At 41.5% G+C, this 14343-nt stretch overlaps 1 protein-coding gene across 6 annotated transcripts in view; it reads right to left on the minus strand.

The window, feature by feature from the left end:
• Positions 1–14343, minus strand: part of Rasgrp3 (RAS guanyl releasing protein 3) — a 106018-nt gene that overhangs the window by 42296 nt on the left and 49379 nt on the right. For all 6 annotated transcript variants that reach the window (XM_045137593.1, XM_045137591.1, XM_045137590.1 and 3 more), the window contains exons 2-5: positions 4771–4917; positions 3831–4029; positions 2590–2692; positions 163–225 (exon numbers count right to left, since the gene is read on the minus strand). In XM_045137593.1, coding sequence (XP_044993528.1) covers positions 163–225; positions 2590–2692; positions 3831–3900 — 236 coding nt within the window. In that variant the 5' untranslated portion in view covers positions 3901–4029; positions 4771–4917. The remainder of the gene's footprint in view (positions 1–162; positions 226–2589; positions 2693–3830; positions 4030–4770; positions 4918–14343) is intronic.

The following is a 14343-nucleotide window of genomic DNA, read 5'->3' on the forward strand; positions in this document are numbered from 1 at the left end:
TAAATTACACCCCATTCCCACATACCAGGAGCAGAGGAGGACCAATTTTAATAGTCAGTGAGAAGGAAATCTCTACTACTCTCTACTTGGAGAAAAAGAAATTACCTGCATTTTCAGAATGATCAATGACAAGAAATTGAATTTGTAAGTGTGTTTATTTACCTCATGAAGTAACAGATCTTTAGTCGAAACTCATTGCAATTTTCTCCACTGGCATTTCGATACGTGGGCTGGTTAAAGGAAAAGTCCTGTGCCGGCTTCCTTTTGTGCACATCTACAGCTATTTCAAAAATTTATATGAATTCCTAACTTGACGGCTATTACTGGAAACTCTGGGGTTATAGGTTGAGCACCTCTAATTCAAACATTTCAAATCCAAAAGGCCCCAAATTCTGAAACTTTTGGAGTACTGCAAGGAAGAGATTCCATATCTAATGTAATGTAATGGTACAGTGAAGATGCAAATCTATTTAAAATACTGTCTAGAATTATCTCCAGGAAACACACATATGGTACATACAAAATATAAATAAATTTCATTGTTATATTTGAGTACCATCCTTATTAGAGATCACTATGCATGTACAAACATTCTAAAACTTAAAACAGTCCGTGATATAATGTACATTCTGGTTCAAATCATTGTGGACAAGAGAACTCAGCCTACAGATAGATATCCAAATGGGAAAGAAATGAAATTTGACCACTTCCAAATGAAGTACTCAAACTTGATTTGTTAATGCTCTGGGATGTATTTTTTGGTCTGAAGGACAAATCACTTATAAAATTAGTTATACTTTCTTTAGTAATTGCCAAGCCATAGTTACCAAGTATAGTTACAAACTTATCTCCAAGTATATGTAGCTAAAATGTATGTCCCCCATAGACTCAGGTGCTTTATAAAAGCCTGTAATTTAGATCTCCCGCCACCTAACTGAAGGATGTGTCACTGGGTTGGGGGTGGATCTTGGGGTCCAGCCCTAAGGTGTAGTTTGAGGGTGGATCTGATTTCTAGCCCAAAGGTATGCAGAGCAGTCTGAGATCTGGAGGGGCCTTTGCCACCTCCTGCCTATTTGTGACTGCTGCTTTTGGGTTCTGCCCACTGTTTGGCTGTGTCTCTCTGCTCAGATGTATGGAAGCAGCTTCTTACACCATTGGTGGAACATCCCCCTGGACCTGTGAGCTTGAAATAAACCCCTTTCTCTCATACACTGTGTGTGGTGTGGAGGGTCATCCTAGCAATGTGAAGTTGACTACACCAGGTGAGCCCTCTCCTTCCAGGCTCCCCTTCCCTGTAAGGTTCTTACTCATAAAGGGATTGGATAGAAGAAGGCAGAGGTACCCTGAGACTACATAGTGAATTCCAGGTTAGCCTGGGCTATAGAAAGATCCTACCTCAAAAAAAGAAAGAAAGAAAGAAAGAAAGAAAGAGAGAGAGAGAAAGAGAGAAAGAAAGAAAGAAAGAAAGAAAGAAAGAAAGAAAGAAAGAAAGAAAGAAAGAAAGAAAGAAAAGGAAAAGAAAAGGCGGAGGTATAGGAAGCAACAATAGAAACTGTATAATAAACCTCAATTTCAGAATAAATTCTTCTTATAAACATGACACAATTTGCATTATCATTTACTTTCACTCATTTTTTTTCTTTTCAAAATTTTTTTATTAACAACTTCCATGATTATAAAAAAAAATCCCATGATAAAACCCTCCCTCCCCTCACTTTCCCCTTTGAAACTCCACTCTCCATCATATCCCCTCCCCATCTCAGTCTCTATTTTATTTTGACGTCATCATCTTTTCCTCCTATTATGATGGTCTTGTGTAGGTAGTGTCAGGCACTGCGAGGTCATGGATATCCAGGACATTTTGTGTCTGGAGGAGCATGTTGTAAGGAGTCCTACCCTTCCTTTGGCTCTTACATTCTTTCTTCTACCTCTTCCTCAATGGACCCTAAGCTTTGGAAGGTGTTTCACTCACTTTTCAAGACTGTATTATGTACAAAAGGGGGAGACTGCTACCGAAAGCTCTCATTACAGGATGGGATTTCCAACTATGTGGACTTCTTTCCATCCCTGTGTAGATTTGTTGTTGCTATGTCATTAAAAGAAAAAAACTAAAAATTAGCACCAACCAACAAATTAAACTTTCTAGAGTGTTCAATGTGTCGGGTACCAAAACCAAGTCAATTTTCATGCCTGAAAGAGAGTACGTTATTTTGGCTGACATATGTCTCCACTGTGTTCTCTGTTTGGTCATCACAGGAGGAAAATATTAAGCAGCGGCTCAATGCTAAATATTCTTCCATTGCTCTAACAGTCAAAATAATCAAGTCAAGTTGGATACCCCTGGCTTACAGCTCCGGTCTCCTTTTAACATCTTAATGATTATTTTCAAGCAGAGCCAAAACATCCAGTGAGTAGTCAACTATTTGGTCCATTATCCAGTAGTTTTGTGTAGACATTTGTATATTCTCAAAACAGCTAGATAACTGACTGGCGGCTGTTTGTTCATCTTAATTTACTGACTTTGGATAGATACTACCTAAATATAGAACTAGATTTATAATGATAAAAAGATGCTAGTTGAAAGGATATATGCAGAGAAGTTTTTCTGCAAGTTCAGTGGATGATAAATACCACCGGTGCATCAGTAGGACTATTCTTGGCAAATAACTATTATTCAGTTCTCCATTGTCATCTGTTAAAATAAGGGTGAAGACATAACAGGGTTAGCCTTCTCTTTGAAGATCACTATCGAAAATACAGTGCCAAAAACTTATCATAAATTCAATTATCAATTTTTAAATTTTTTTTTTTTTTGACAGAGAAAGAGGGAGTGAGGGAGATAGAGAGACAGGATGGGTGCACCAGGGCCTCCAGCCACTGCAATTGAACTCCAGACACATGCGCCCCCTTGTGCTAACGTGGGTCCCGGGGAATCAAACCTGGGTCCTTTGGCTTTGCAGGCAAACTCCTTAGCCATATCTCCAGCTCCATAAGTCCACTTATCTTTTACCTCCTGCTTCTGCTGGTATTTCCTTACAATCAAGGTGGATGGCTATCACCCTTCCTTGTGTTTGTAACGCACACACTTAGCAAATATAAACTCAGGAGGCCCACACTAATTTAAAGTAAACAATGATTTAACACTTCAGTATGAGTATGTGCCAGTCATGATGTAAGATACACTCTAAACACGTTGATTGTCTTGTATTTTACCTGTCCTAGCCTAACCTTGATTCCTACAGCTGTAATCAATTAAACACGGCACTGTTGTGGGCCTCCAGTTCTTAATTCTAGATAAATAAGCAACAACCACAACAAAACCATATAGCTGTAAAGGCCACATTTCAGGAAGAGATGCACTATGTGTGTGAATAAAAGACAGAGCAGATTGTGTGATGCGCAGCCGTGTGAATCTAAGGGCCAGGCGGCCATCACAGAAGCACACGCTACACACTGAAAGGACCCAGGCTGGGAAGCAGGAGGGCAGGAGAAATAACAAACACCTTCAGTAAGTTATTGGAATGATATTATGAATGGCTGACATGGCAATTTATTCCTGCAGGATTTCAGTAAAAGCTGTATGATGGTGTCACAGAAGTGGGGAGAGTTGCCAGCCATGTTTCCTAATTAATCAGTAGACACCCTGGCTGGACAGTGGGCTGTGGGCAGTGAAGAGACATAAGTTCAGAGGCTAGTGATGCTGGAGGGAAAGCCTGGGGCGGGATGCGGAAGAACGAAGAGCCGGACACTGAGCTCTGTCCCCTGACCACCTGCGTCTGAACGGAGGGAGGCTGGGGACCAAGACCTACAAGAGTGTGAAAGGCTCGTACCAAACATCTCGACACAAGTGCTCAGCAGCTCATCCAGCGTAGCCGCTTTCCCGAGGCTGCTGGACCCCATGGCGAGTTAGCCGTTGTCAAAAAACTGGACACATTTTCAGCAGCAAATACACCATCTCCATAACCAAGTGAGCCAGTGGGTTTCTTGCCAAGTGCTAGCCTCCCTTCGTGGCTGTATTTCAAGAAAACTCTAAATGAGCAAGAAGAAAAAAGTTAGTCGACTAGATTCAGGCATCATCAAAGTATTGCTTTCCTACCTGCAAAAGTAAAACCACTTCCGTTGGCTGTATTTTTCCATAAGGAGAGCAGCAACCCAGCCGGAACGATGCCAGCCGTGATGGAAGCAAAATGCCAGCTGAGCTGCCTTCACTACACATGCTGCTCTGGGGCCACAGAGATGATCCCTGTTAAATACCACCCCGTTCTGCAGCTGAAATGTCTTGAAACAATTTTTGACAGCTTTTCTCATATTCTTAAGTAGTAAGGCATTCCAGAATATTACCAACATAATTTGTCTTCTTGTACATAGAAAAAAGTTTAAATGCAGATAAAAGTTATGTCATCCTCGGTTGTCACATAAATTATTTCCCCTGTAAGCAAAAATTCTATTTTTCACTACATAGTGAATTCCAGGTCAGCCTTAACTGCTAAGCCATTTCTCCAGCCCTATAATGGTTTTTTTTGTTTGTTTTTTTGTTTTTTTTTTTTTTTAGTACTTACATAGTGTAGGGCTGGAAGGTGGTTCAGCAATTAAATGTGCTTGCTTGTGGAGCCTGGCAGTCCACGTTCATATCCCCAGTACCCACATAAAGCCAGACGCGCAAAGTGGCACATGCATCTGGAGTGCATTTGTACTGGCAGGAGGTCCTGGAACACCCATTTCCTCTCTCCACTTGCAGATAAAAACATAAAAACTTCTTTAAGTACTTACATACTGTTTTCACATATAGATGGATGTCCAGGTCTGAATGGATTTCCGGGGCAGTGGTCATCTTGGGAAGTACACTGAGGAAGTAGACTGTAGAACTGGTTTATTCAACTTGAATGATAAGTGCTTTGGAAAACCTGAAAAACACAACTGAAGAAAAGCAACCACAGAGTTAATGAACAGAAACCTCAAAGATTCTATATTGTGTGGAGGTATCTGCAAATATATTTATTCCTTGAGGTCTATGTGATGTTTCAGTTTTTTTCCTGAACTTTACACATATATAATCAATGAAAAGATATTAATTAAATCAATTAAAATTTAAGCATATTAAAAGATTTTAATTAACTAGTGCTTTTTAAATTCTGCCAATTAAAAACCCATGCATGTTAAAACTACATTTTCAAACACACCATATAAAATGCTAGCCCAGGTTAAGTACACGTATCACAGTCATTATTAATTAAGAATGTACAAACATTGACTTTGGAATATTAGCCAATTCTTAAAGCAGCTTCTTGTGGTTATGATCAGACTTTAACCCTAAGTTGGTACAGATTGTCTCAGCATGAATGTCAATGTTATTTTAGCTTGGGTTGTTTGGTATGATAAGGGCATAGTACTTACTGTAGTGTTCATAGTTCAAATTATTTCTAAGAGAGTTCTCATTTTAAAGGGACAGAAGGGTTTTGTTCAGCATGGTTTTAAAGGCATGGTATGTTCACATAACTGAAAGACTTTCATTAATATGTGAAGACTCTATCATTAATTTTTTTTCTTAGAACATCAGAACCATGTCCCCAAATCAGAAACAGTAAAAGGGGGGCAATTCCATACAAGTGGTCATTAAAAGACATAAATTGTCGGACATGGTGGCGCATACCTTTAATCCCAGCACTTGGGAAGCAGAGGTAGGAGGACCGCCATGAGTTCAAGACCACCCCGAGACTACATAGTGAATTCCAGATCAGCCTGGACTAGGAGTGAAACCCTACCTTGAAAAACAAAGCAAAACAAAAGGCATATATTAGGGGATGGGGAGGTGTCTTGGTGGTAAAGTACTTGCTTCTCAAGAGTGAAGCCCGGAGCTCAGATCCTTATGCCAGACATCACCATGCGAGCATCTGCAATCCCAGAGTTCCTATGTCAAGACACGAGGTCGAAACAGGAGACTCCCCAGAAGCTCAAGGGTAGTCAGCCTAGCATACCCAGTGCTGATAGAGAGACCCAGGCTTAACCAACGTAGAAGATGAGGACCAACACCCAAAGTGGCCCCCCGGCCGTCATACATGGCCCCATGGCATGCGCAGAAACACACAAGGTGTAAATGTGCATCCTTGTCTTTTGACTTGCACTTGAAGGGAAAAATATTTTGCTATAACATTTCATGGTGGGCAGATGTTCTCATCAGCAATGAACTTCATTTTCTCAAAGTCCTCAAGACAGTGGGTAAAGACTATCAAGTTGCAGACAAAGTACCTAGATGGTGTCGAGGAAACATGTCAATATGACAGCGAACGTGTTTGCTGGCTCTAGAATTGCAGGGTTTATAAGATGAAATACTGGGCTGGAGGGATGGCTTAGCAGTTAAGGCGTTTGCCTGCAAAGCCAAAGGACCCAGGTTTGATTCCCCGGGGCCCATGCAAGCCAGATGCACAAGGTGGCACATGCATCTGGAGCTCATTTGCAGTGGCTGGAAGCCCTGATGCACCCATTCTCGCTCTCTCGCTCTCCCCGCTCTTTCCCTCTCTCAAATAAATAAATAAAAACAAAATATTTTTTTAAAAAGATGAAATATTATATCCAGCAAGTGGCTTTGAAATTATGTTGGCATTTTAGAGCTTCCAAAGATTGTCTTGTCCATATCATTATTTATATTTCTAGAAAAAAATAAACAAAATCCTTGAAGACCCTCTCTTCTTATAGTAGATATTATCTTTATATATAAATGACTACTATGTATTTACACATATCTGTGTTTTATATGAAGACAAAACAATTTCTCTGAATGCCTAAATCCTCTGTTAAGACAAGCAAGTAGCTATTAAAATGCTTTAAGTCTTAAGTTTGGTAAAAGAAATGACACCAGGGCTGTAGAGATTGCTTAATGGTTAGGGCACTTGCCTGCAAAACCTAAGAACTCAGGTTATATTCTCCAGATCCCACACAAGCCAGATGTACATGGTGGCACATGCATCTAGATTTCATTTGCAGGGGCTAGAGGCCCTGGAATGCTCTCTCTCTCTCTTTCTCTCTCTCTGTCTACCTCTCTCCCTCTGTCAAATAAAGAAGTAAAAATAAAAATAATTTTAAAAAGAGAATTTAAAGCTCAGGCCACCCTGAGACTCACATACTGAATTCCTGGTCAGCCTGGACTAGTTTAAGACCCTACCTTGAAAAACCAAAAAAAAAAAAAGAGCATTTAAAAAAAGAAAGCACTTTTAAAAAGATAAAGTAATAATAGCATGTAAAATACCATTTTTGCTGGCGGTATAATTTGAAAGACAGTATTGGGGGAGTTACATGCATTATGTTTATTCTTCTAAAATACTGAAAGCCGGGGTGGAGAGATGGCTTAGTTGTTAAGGCACTTGCCTGCGAAGCCTAAAGGTTCAGGTTCTATTCTCCAGGACCCACGTAAGCCAGATGCACAAGGGGGCACATGCATCTGGAGTTCGTTTGCAGTGGCTGGAGGCCCTGGAGCACCCCTTCTCCAACCCCCGCCCCCGTCTTAAATAAATAAATAAATATTTAAAATACTGAAAGCTCAGTATTAATATCTTCATTGCATAGATGAAAATACTGAGGCCTAAGGAGGCCCAATATCATGTTACTAGCTAACTTGCAAAGTCAAGTCTGATCCCAGAAAGGCTGGCCTATTAAATCAATTGCCAGGCCCTGTCTAGAACGCATGCTTAGTAGTCACTGGACTCAGCTCATCACTGCCTGTCACTGGCCCATTGTCCAGAAATGAATAAGCTTCATTCTTACAGACAGCTTAGCAAGTCGAGAGTCAGTGGTACCAAGTACCACACAGAAACGGATCAGAACGCAAGACCTCGCTGCAGTTTTTTTTGGCACTAATCTAATAACAAGGTTCAGTGGCATTTTATTTACTTTTGCCTTGGTAGCTGGCACTTAGTATTAGCAATCAAGCTCACCTAACGTATGCTGCATGAGAGAGTCCTGAGGAAGTTCTTGTCATAAACCATGAAATTTCATAGCCCAGCCAAGGGCTGCGTTCCTGGTCTTTGGCTGGAAGTAAGCTTGGAAGAAGAGCAATATGTGTACATCTTAAGACACAAGCGGGCAGATGGTCTCCAGACAGACACACGCAGCCACACTGTAGGGTTATGACTTAACTGTGACAATCCAGCCTTCAGACTGTGCAGTGACATCCCAAAGGAAGACCAGGAACTAAGAATTTTTTTATCCAAGAAATGAAAACTTTAAACTTCTGCCAGTCTTGTATTCAAAATAATCCTGTTGCCAGCCCTAATGCTCTAGAAGGGCCTGGGCTAAGATGGCCTGAAATCGCCATCTCTCCTCACTCCCTTGCGTGTTCCGCTTATTTCAGAGTGAGTTTGGCGATGGAGGAGGAGCGCTGGAGAGTCGCCGCGCTGAGCGTTTCATCCACTGCACAACTGAGGCTGCTCCCTCCCCAGCATCCAGCAACAAGCCAAATGCAGCTAAAACCTTGGTACTTAATTGTTACCCAAATTACACTGAGTTCTTGCAAAATGAGTTGGGAGCTTGTCTTCCTTTCTCCCTCCCTCCTTCCTTCCTTCTTCCCTTCTTTCCTTCCTTTCTCCCTTCATTCTTTTCTTTCTCCCTTCTTTCCTTTCCTTCCCCCATCTCACTCTGTGCTGAAGACCCAAGTCAGGGCCTCATACTTTAAAAAAAAAAATTTTTTTTTTATTTATTTATTTGAGAGAGTGAGGCAGATGCAGAGAGAATGGGCATGCCAGGGGCTCCAGCCATGGCAAACAAACTTCAGATGCATGTGCTACCTTGTGCATCTGGCTTACATGGGTCCTGGGGAATCTAACCTAGGTCCTTGAGCTTTGCAGGCAAGTGCCTTAACTACTAAGCCATCTCTCCAGCCCATCAATGCTAATTTCATTATCATCTTGGTATTGGCAGTGGCCGGATTTAGAAGATAAATTTCTTTCATCATTTTGACACTAATTTCATATACATAGGTAATAGCCCACCTAAGGATAGAACATGAATTATTTCTCTTCAATAACTGCAACTGTACTATATTACCATTTAAGTGAAAACTCAAACTTGTAATAATCCTCCTTCCTCAGTCACGTGAGCCACCACGCCTGGTTTACAAAGAAAATGCTCAAAGAGAGTTAGCCACTAACTCTGTTTTCCTATACGACTTCAGGCTTCTACTGAAGGACTAAAATATTGCACATTTATTTCCTTTCTTTCAAATTAATAAGCCGCAAGACGAAACACCCAGCCCAAAGCAGACGACGGAGGAGAGGTTTTGCTTCGCCTCTCAGTCTTGAGGAGAAGCTGCGTGACGGTGGGCAGGGCAGAGGCCAATCATCGCATGTTGCCCTGGCAGCTGAAAGGCAGCTGGCACTGCCAAGCTGGGACAATAAATGCCAAGGTCCATCCCCAGTGGCACACCACCTCCGGCAAGGCTCTACCTTCTGACAGTTCACCAGCTGGGGATCAAATACGCGGTTTAATCATAAATAGTTGAGGAGCCGGGCGTGGTGGCGCACACCATTAATCCCAGTACTTGGGAGAGAGAAGTAGGAGGCTCGCTGTGAGTTCGAGGCCACCCTGGAGACTACATGGTGAAGTCCAGGTCAGCCTGGGCTAGACTGAAACTCTACCTCAAAACAAAACAAAACAGGGCTGGAGAGATGGCTCAGTGGTTAAGACATTTGCCTGCAAAGCCAAAGGATCCAGGTTCAAGTCTCCAGGACCCATGTAAGTCAGATGCACAAGGGGGAGCATGCATCTGGAGTTCGTTCACAGTGGCTGGAGGACCTGGCGTATCCATTCTCCCTCTCTTTCCTTCTCTCTCTCTCTCTCTCTCTCTCAAATATATAAAAAATATTTTTTAAAAAGCAAAACAAACAGTTGAGGTTATGAGGGTTGTTTACATTCAAACTACAAGATAGATAGATAGATAGATAGATAGATAGATAGATAGATAGATAGATAGATAGACAGACAGATAGATAGATAGACAGACAGATAGATATAAGCTACTTAGACCAATTTTACAAATGAAGGGAGGAAAGAAGGGGAGAAGGAAAAGGAGGGAGAAGCCGGGCATGGTGGCGCACGCCTTTAATCCCAGCACTCGGGAGGCAGAGGTAGGAGGATCACCGTGAGTTCGAGGCCACCCTGAGACTCCATAGTGAATTCCAGGTCAGCCTGGGCTAGACTGAAACTCTACCTCAAAACAAAACAAAACAGGGCTGGAGAGATGGCTCAGTGGTTAAGACATTTGCCTGCAAAGCCAAAGGATCCAGGTTCAAGTCTCCAGGACCCATGTAAGTCAGATGCACAAGGGGGAGCATGCATCTGGAGTTCGTTCACAGTGGCTGGAGGACCTGGTGTATCCATTCTCCCTCTCTCTCCTTCTCTCTCTCTCTCTCTCTCAAATATATAAAAAATATTTTTTAAAAAGCAAAACAAACAGTTGAGGTTATGAGGGTTGTTTACATTCAAACTACAAGATAGATAGATAGATAGATAGATAGATAGATAGATAGATAGATAGATAGATAGATAGATAGACAGATAGATAGACAGACAGATAGATATAAGCTACTTAGACCAATTTTACAAATGAAGGGAGGAAAGAAGGGGAGAAGGAAAAGGAGGGAGAAGCCGGGCATGGTGGCGCACGCCTTTAATCCCAGCACTCGGGAGGCAGAGGTAGGAGGATCACTGTGAGTTCAAGGCCACCCTGAGACTCCATAGTGAATTCCAGGTCAGCCTGGGATAGAGTGAGACCCTACCTCAGAAAAAAAAAAAAAAAAAAGAAGGAGGAGGAGGGAAAGGGGGAAGAAAAGGCAGCATATTCTGGAAATTTGGATTGTGAACTGAAAACTGGTCTTAATTCCACTTTACTGTAACTTTATCGTTCAATATGTTCTTAAATAAAAATCTAGAACCTGCTTCTTTCTAAATAGTATTCATGTATGTAGTCGGCTAAAACTAGCTATCTCTGAACACAATTACTCAATACATTCAATTATATACTTAGTGATGATTTACAATATAATTCTTTTTTATTTTTGTTTATTTCTTTGGGAGAGAGAAAGAGGCAGACAGAGAATGGGCACTCCGGGCCTCCAGCCACTGCAAACGACCTCCAGATGCATGCACCCCTTGTGCATCTGGCTTACGTGGGTCCTGGGGAGTTGAACCTGGGTCCTTTGGCTTTTCAGGCAAACACCTTAACGGCTAAGCCATCTCTCCAGCCCTACAATCTAATTAGTGAAGAAACATTTACCAAACACATAAGTACTCAGAGAACATATATCTGAACCAAAAGAAGATTTAAAAAAAAAAAGTTTTCAGTAGGCACTTGTAGAAATAACAAAAACCAACTCATGCACCAGTAAGTCTTAAATGGGATCTATGTCTAGACGTTGCATTCATTCTTCTATGGGGTGAAAATAATGATATCACACCATTAAAATCCCTAAGTCAGTTTTCTCTAAAAGTCTTGTTAGTAGATTGACAGTAAGGATGTTGAGTTGAAATAGTAATTGAAACCAAGCTGGGCACTAAAATTAGAACAATAAGCTCACTAGCTTCTGCGGTAATTTGTGGGGATTTTACACATTTTCAGGTTCCCACAATTTCTGATTCTCGCCAACATTTATGCCACCATAATATCTCATTGCTCATGGTTTCTTTTCAATTATTTGCTTCAATTGCTAGCATGGAACTAGAATGTATTTATTTATCTTACTCTCGTGTGTTTAATCTTACTAATCACAGAGACCCTAAAAGCATTCACCAAACTTCAGGTAAAAAAAAAAAAAATGATTTCTTCACTATTCCTTGTAAGAGAAGTTTTTATATATATATATATATATGTACTTAAAATAGAAGGATATAAATGAAAATTTTTAAACCTCTCATTTTCTTGTTACTATTTTGTTTTTCCCCTAGATAAATAGACAAAAGCTAGCATCAACTATCACTGACTAGAAAGATACTGCATTATCTAGAGGTGTATCTACACATTTAAAGTCAAGAAATGCTCATGGTCAACAACACAACGCTTTTATGCATTGTAAATAATGGAGAGCAAAGTCTAGATTTTGTAAAACTCCACTGACAAAGTTAATTTTGTTTCAACCTCCTGCCTCCAGTGCTGGGCTTATGCCTGGCAGGGTTGTTTTCAAGTGTTACAGTTTCTTTACCAAAACTCAACTTTTGTTTTTGGATAAGGGAGTCTTTAACAAGATGCTATCTACAAAGGTCCAACATCTATTTTTTTAATCTGGAAACTCCCATGACATCTACGTGTATCGGAAGCTCTCTAGCATTGCCATAGCAACAGCTCTTTCATTCTACTGAGTTTTACTTATTTATTTACTTGCAAGAGAGAGACAGAGATAAAGAGGCAGAAAGAGAGAGAGAGAGAGAATGAGTGTATTAGTGCCTCCTGCCACTGAATGCAAACTCCAGATGCATGTGCCACATTGTGCATCTGGCTTTATGTGGGTACTGGGGAAATCAAACCCAGGCCATCAGGCTTTGCCAACAAGTGCCTTTAACTGCTGAGCCATCTCTCCAGCCCATCTACTGGGTTTTCAATTGGGTACTACATTCACAGCAAGACCTCTGTGCAAATACCACATACATGACACGGGTGTGCTTTGAGACCCACAAACACAGGCTGCTTGCCATGGTAACCCCCAGCTCTGGCTCTGATGACACGCAATAAACGCTGAGGACATTGGCTACGAAGTTGTAAATTGTGTTCTCAAATGTCTTTCTGTTTTTACATTCCTTCCTTATCTGAGAAAACTTACTTTATTTCATGCAAAAAAAAAAGGGGGGGAGCTTAGTTTTTCTCTAAATTGAAGATGATGAGCCTCTATATTCTACCCCCCTCAGCACTCACAGATTATAAACGGTGGGCCTCTTGGACAGAGACAGCCATGGCCATATTTTCCTTTGTTGCTGCTGGCTTTCGCAGAGTTAGACATTTTTAATTCATTGCAAAATTGCACAGACCCATCTTCCACTTTAAAATTCCAGTTTTCTCGATTCTTACAGGATAATCAGATCTCATGATCTTCAGAGGACATGCCACAAGGCAACATTTGCTTGCAGCTAATGCACAAGTGCTTCCCAGTCCCCCTAACTTCCCATGCCCTCTGCTGTCTCCCCAAACTGAGATCAGTGTCAAGTACTGTCTTATCTTCTTCAGTGTCACCTCCCCAAACGGGGGATCTTTCTAATCTCTAACCCACTGCACTCTGTGGTATCTGCTTCGGCTTGTGGGCGTTTCATTCATGACCCCCCCCCCCCCCGCATCACACTTGTTGGGTGGCCCTCTGACATCACAGATGAGAAGGTAAAGGAGGCCCTAGGAATGTTCGCATCTGTGGATTAGATAAGAGGATGACAAGGGAGCTAGAGGGCTCGAGTCCACTTAAAAGGTAGGTCCTAATTGCAAGGTAAATGTTGTCACTTGTCTGAGCACAAAAGCACATTTTGGGATTTCCTACACCATTTAGCATGCCTCATCAGGCTAACAAATTACTGTTTACTTTCATGTATAATGTCTTTAAGATGTCTATACGCTTGAGCCGGGCATCGTGGCACACGCCAACCTGAGAGTACATAGTGTGTTCCAGGTCATTCTGGGCGAGAGCAAGACCCTACCTCGAAAAACAAAATAAATAAAAATAGAAGCACATTTTGGCTGTAGAGATAGCTCAGTGGTTAAGACACTTGCCTACAAAGCTCAGTGACCTGGGTTTGATTCCCCAGCACCCACAAAAAGCCAAATGCACCGTGGTGCACACATCCGGAGTTCATTTACAGCTGTTGGAGGCCGTGGTGGCACATGCATTCTCCTTCTCTGTCTGTCATCTATTTATCTCTCTCCTTGCAAATAAGTAAATAAAAAGTTTTTTAAAAGAAGGAATTCCAAATAAACAAATGTTGAACTCTTGCTAACTATATGCCTGATAAATTGCTTGTGAGTAAAGAAAGCTGCTGTCTGTAATTTATTTTGGAAACAGATTAAGCAGTGGACACAATCAACACAGAGAGAAGGATAAATCTGTTGTAAAACAGATTCTGGGGCAGGGGAGATGGCTCAGTTGATGCAGGGCTTGCTATGCAAGCAAGAGGACCTGCGTTCGAATCCCCAGAACTGACTTAAAAACTGACAATGGAGGCCTTGCCTGTAATCCCAGCATCTGGGATGTGGAGACAGGAGGATCCCTGAGGCTTGCTGGCTAGCTAATCTACCAATCGATGAGCTCCAGGTTCAGTAAGAGACTATGACCAGGAAAGGTGGAGGGAGGGCTAATCAAAATCTAAGGCGAAAGGAAGGGCAGG

Source organism: Jaculus jaculus, chromosome 18, assembly GCF_020740685.1.
Source record: "Jaculus jaculus isolate mJacJac1 chromosome 18, mJacJac1.mat.Y.cur, whole genome shotgun sequence".
Lineage (NCBI taxonomy): Eukaryota > Metazoa > Chordata > Mammalia > Rodentia > Dipodidae > Jaculus > Jaculus jaculus.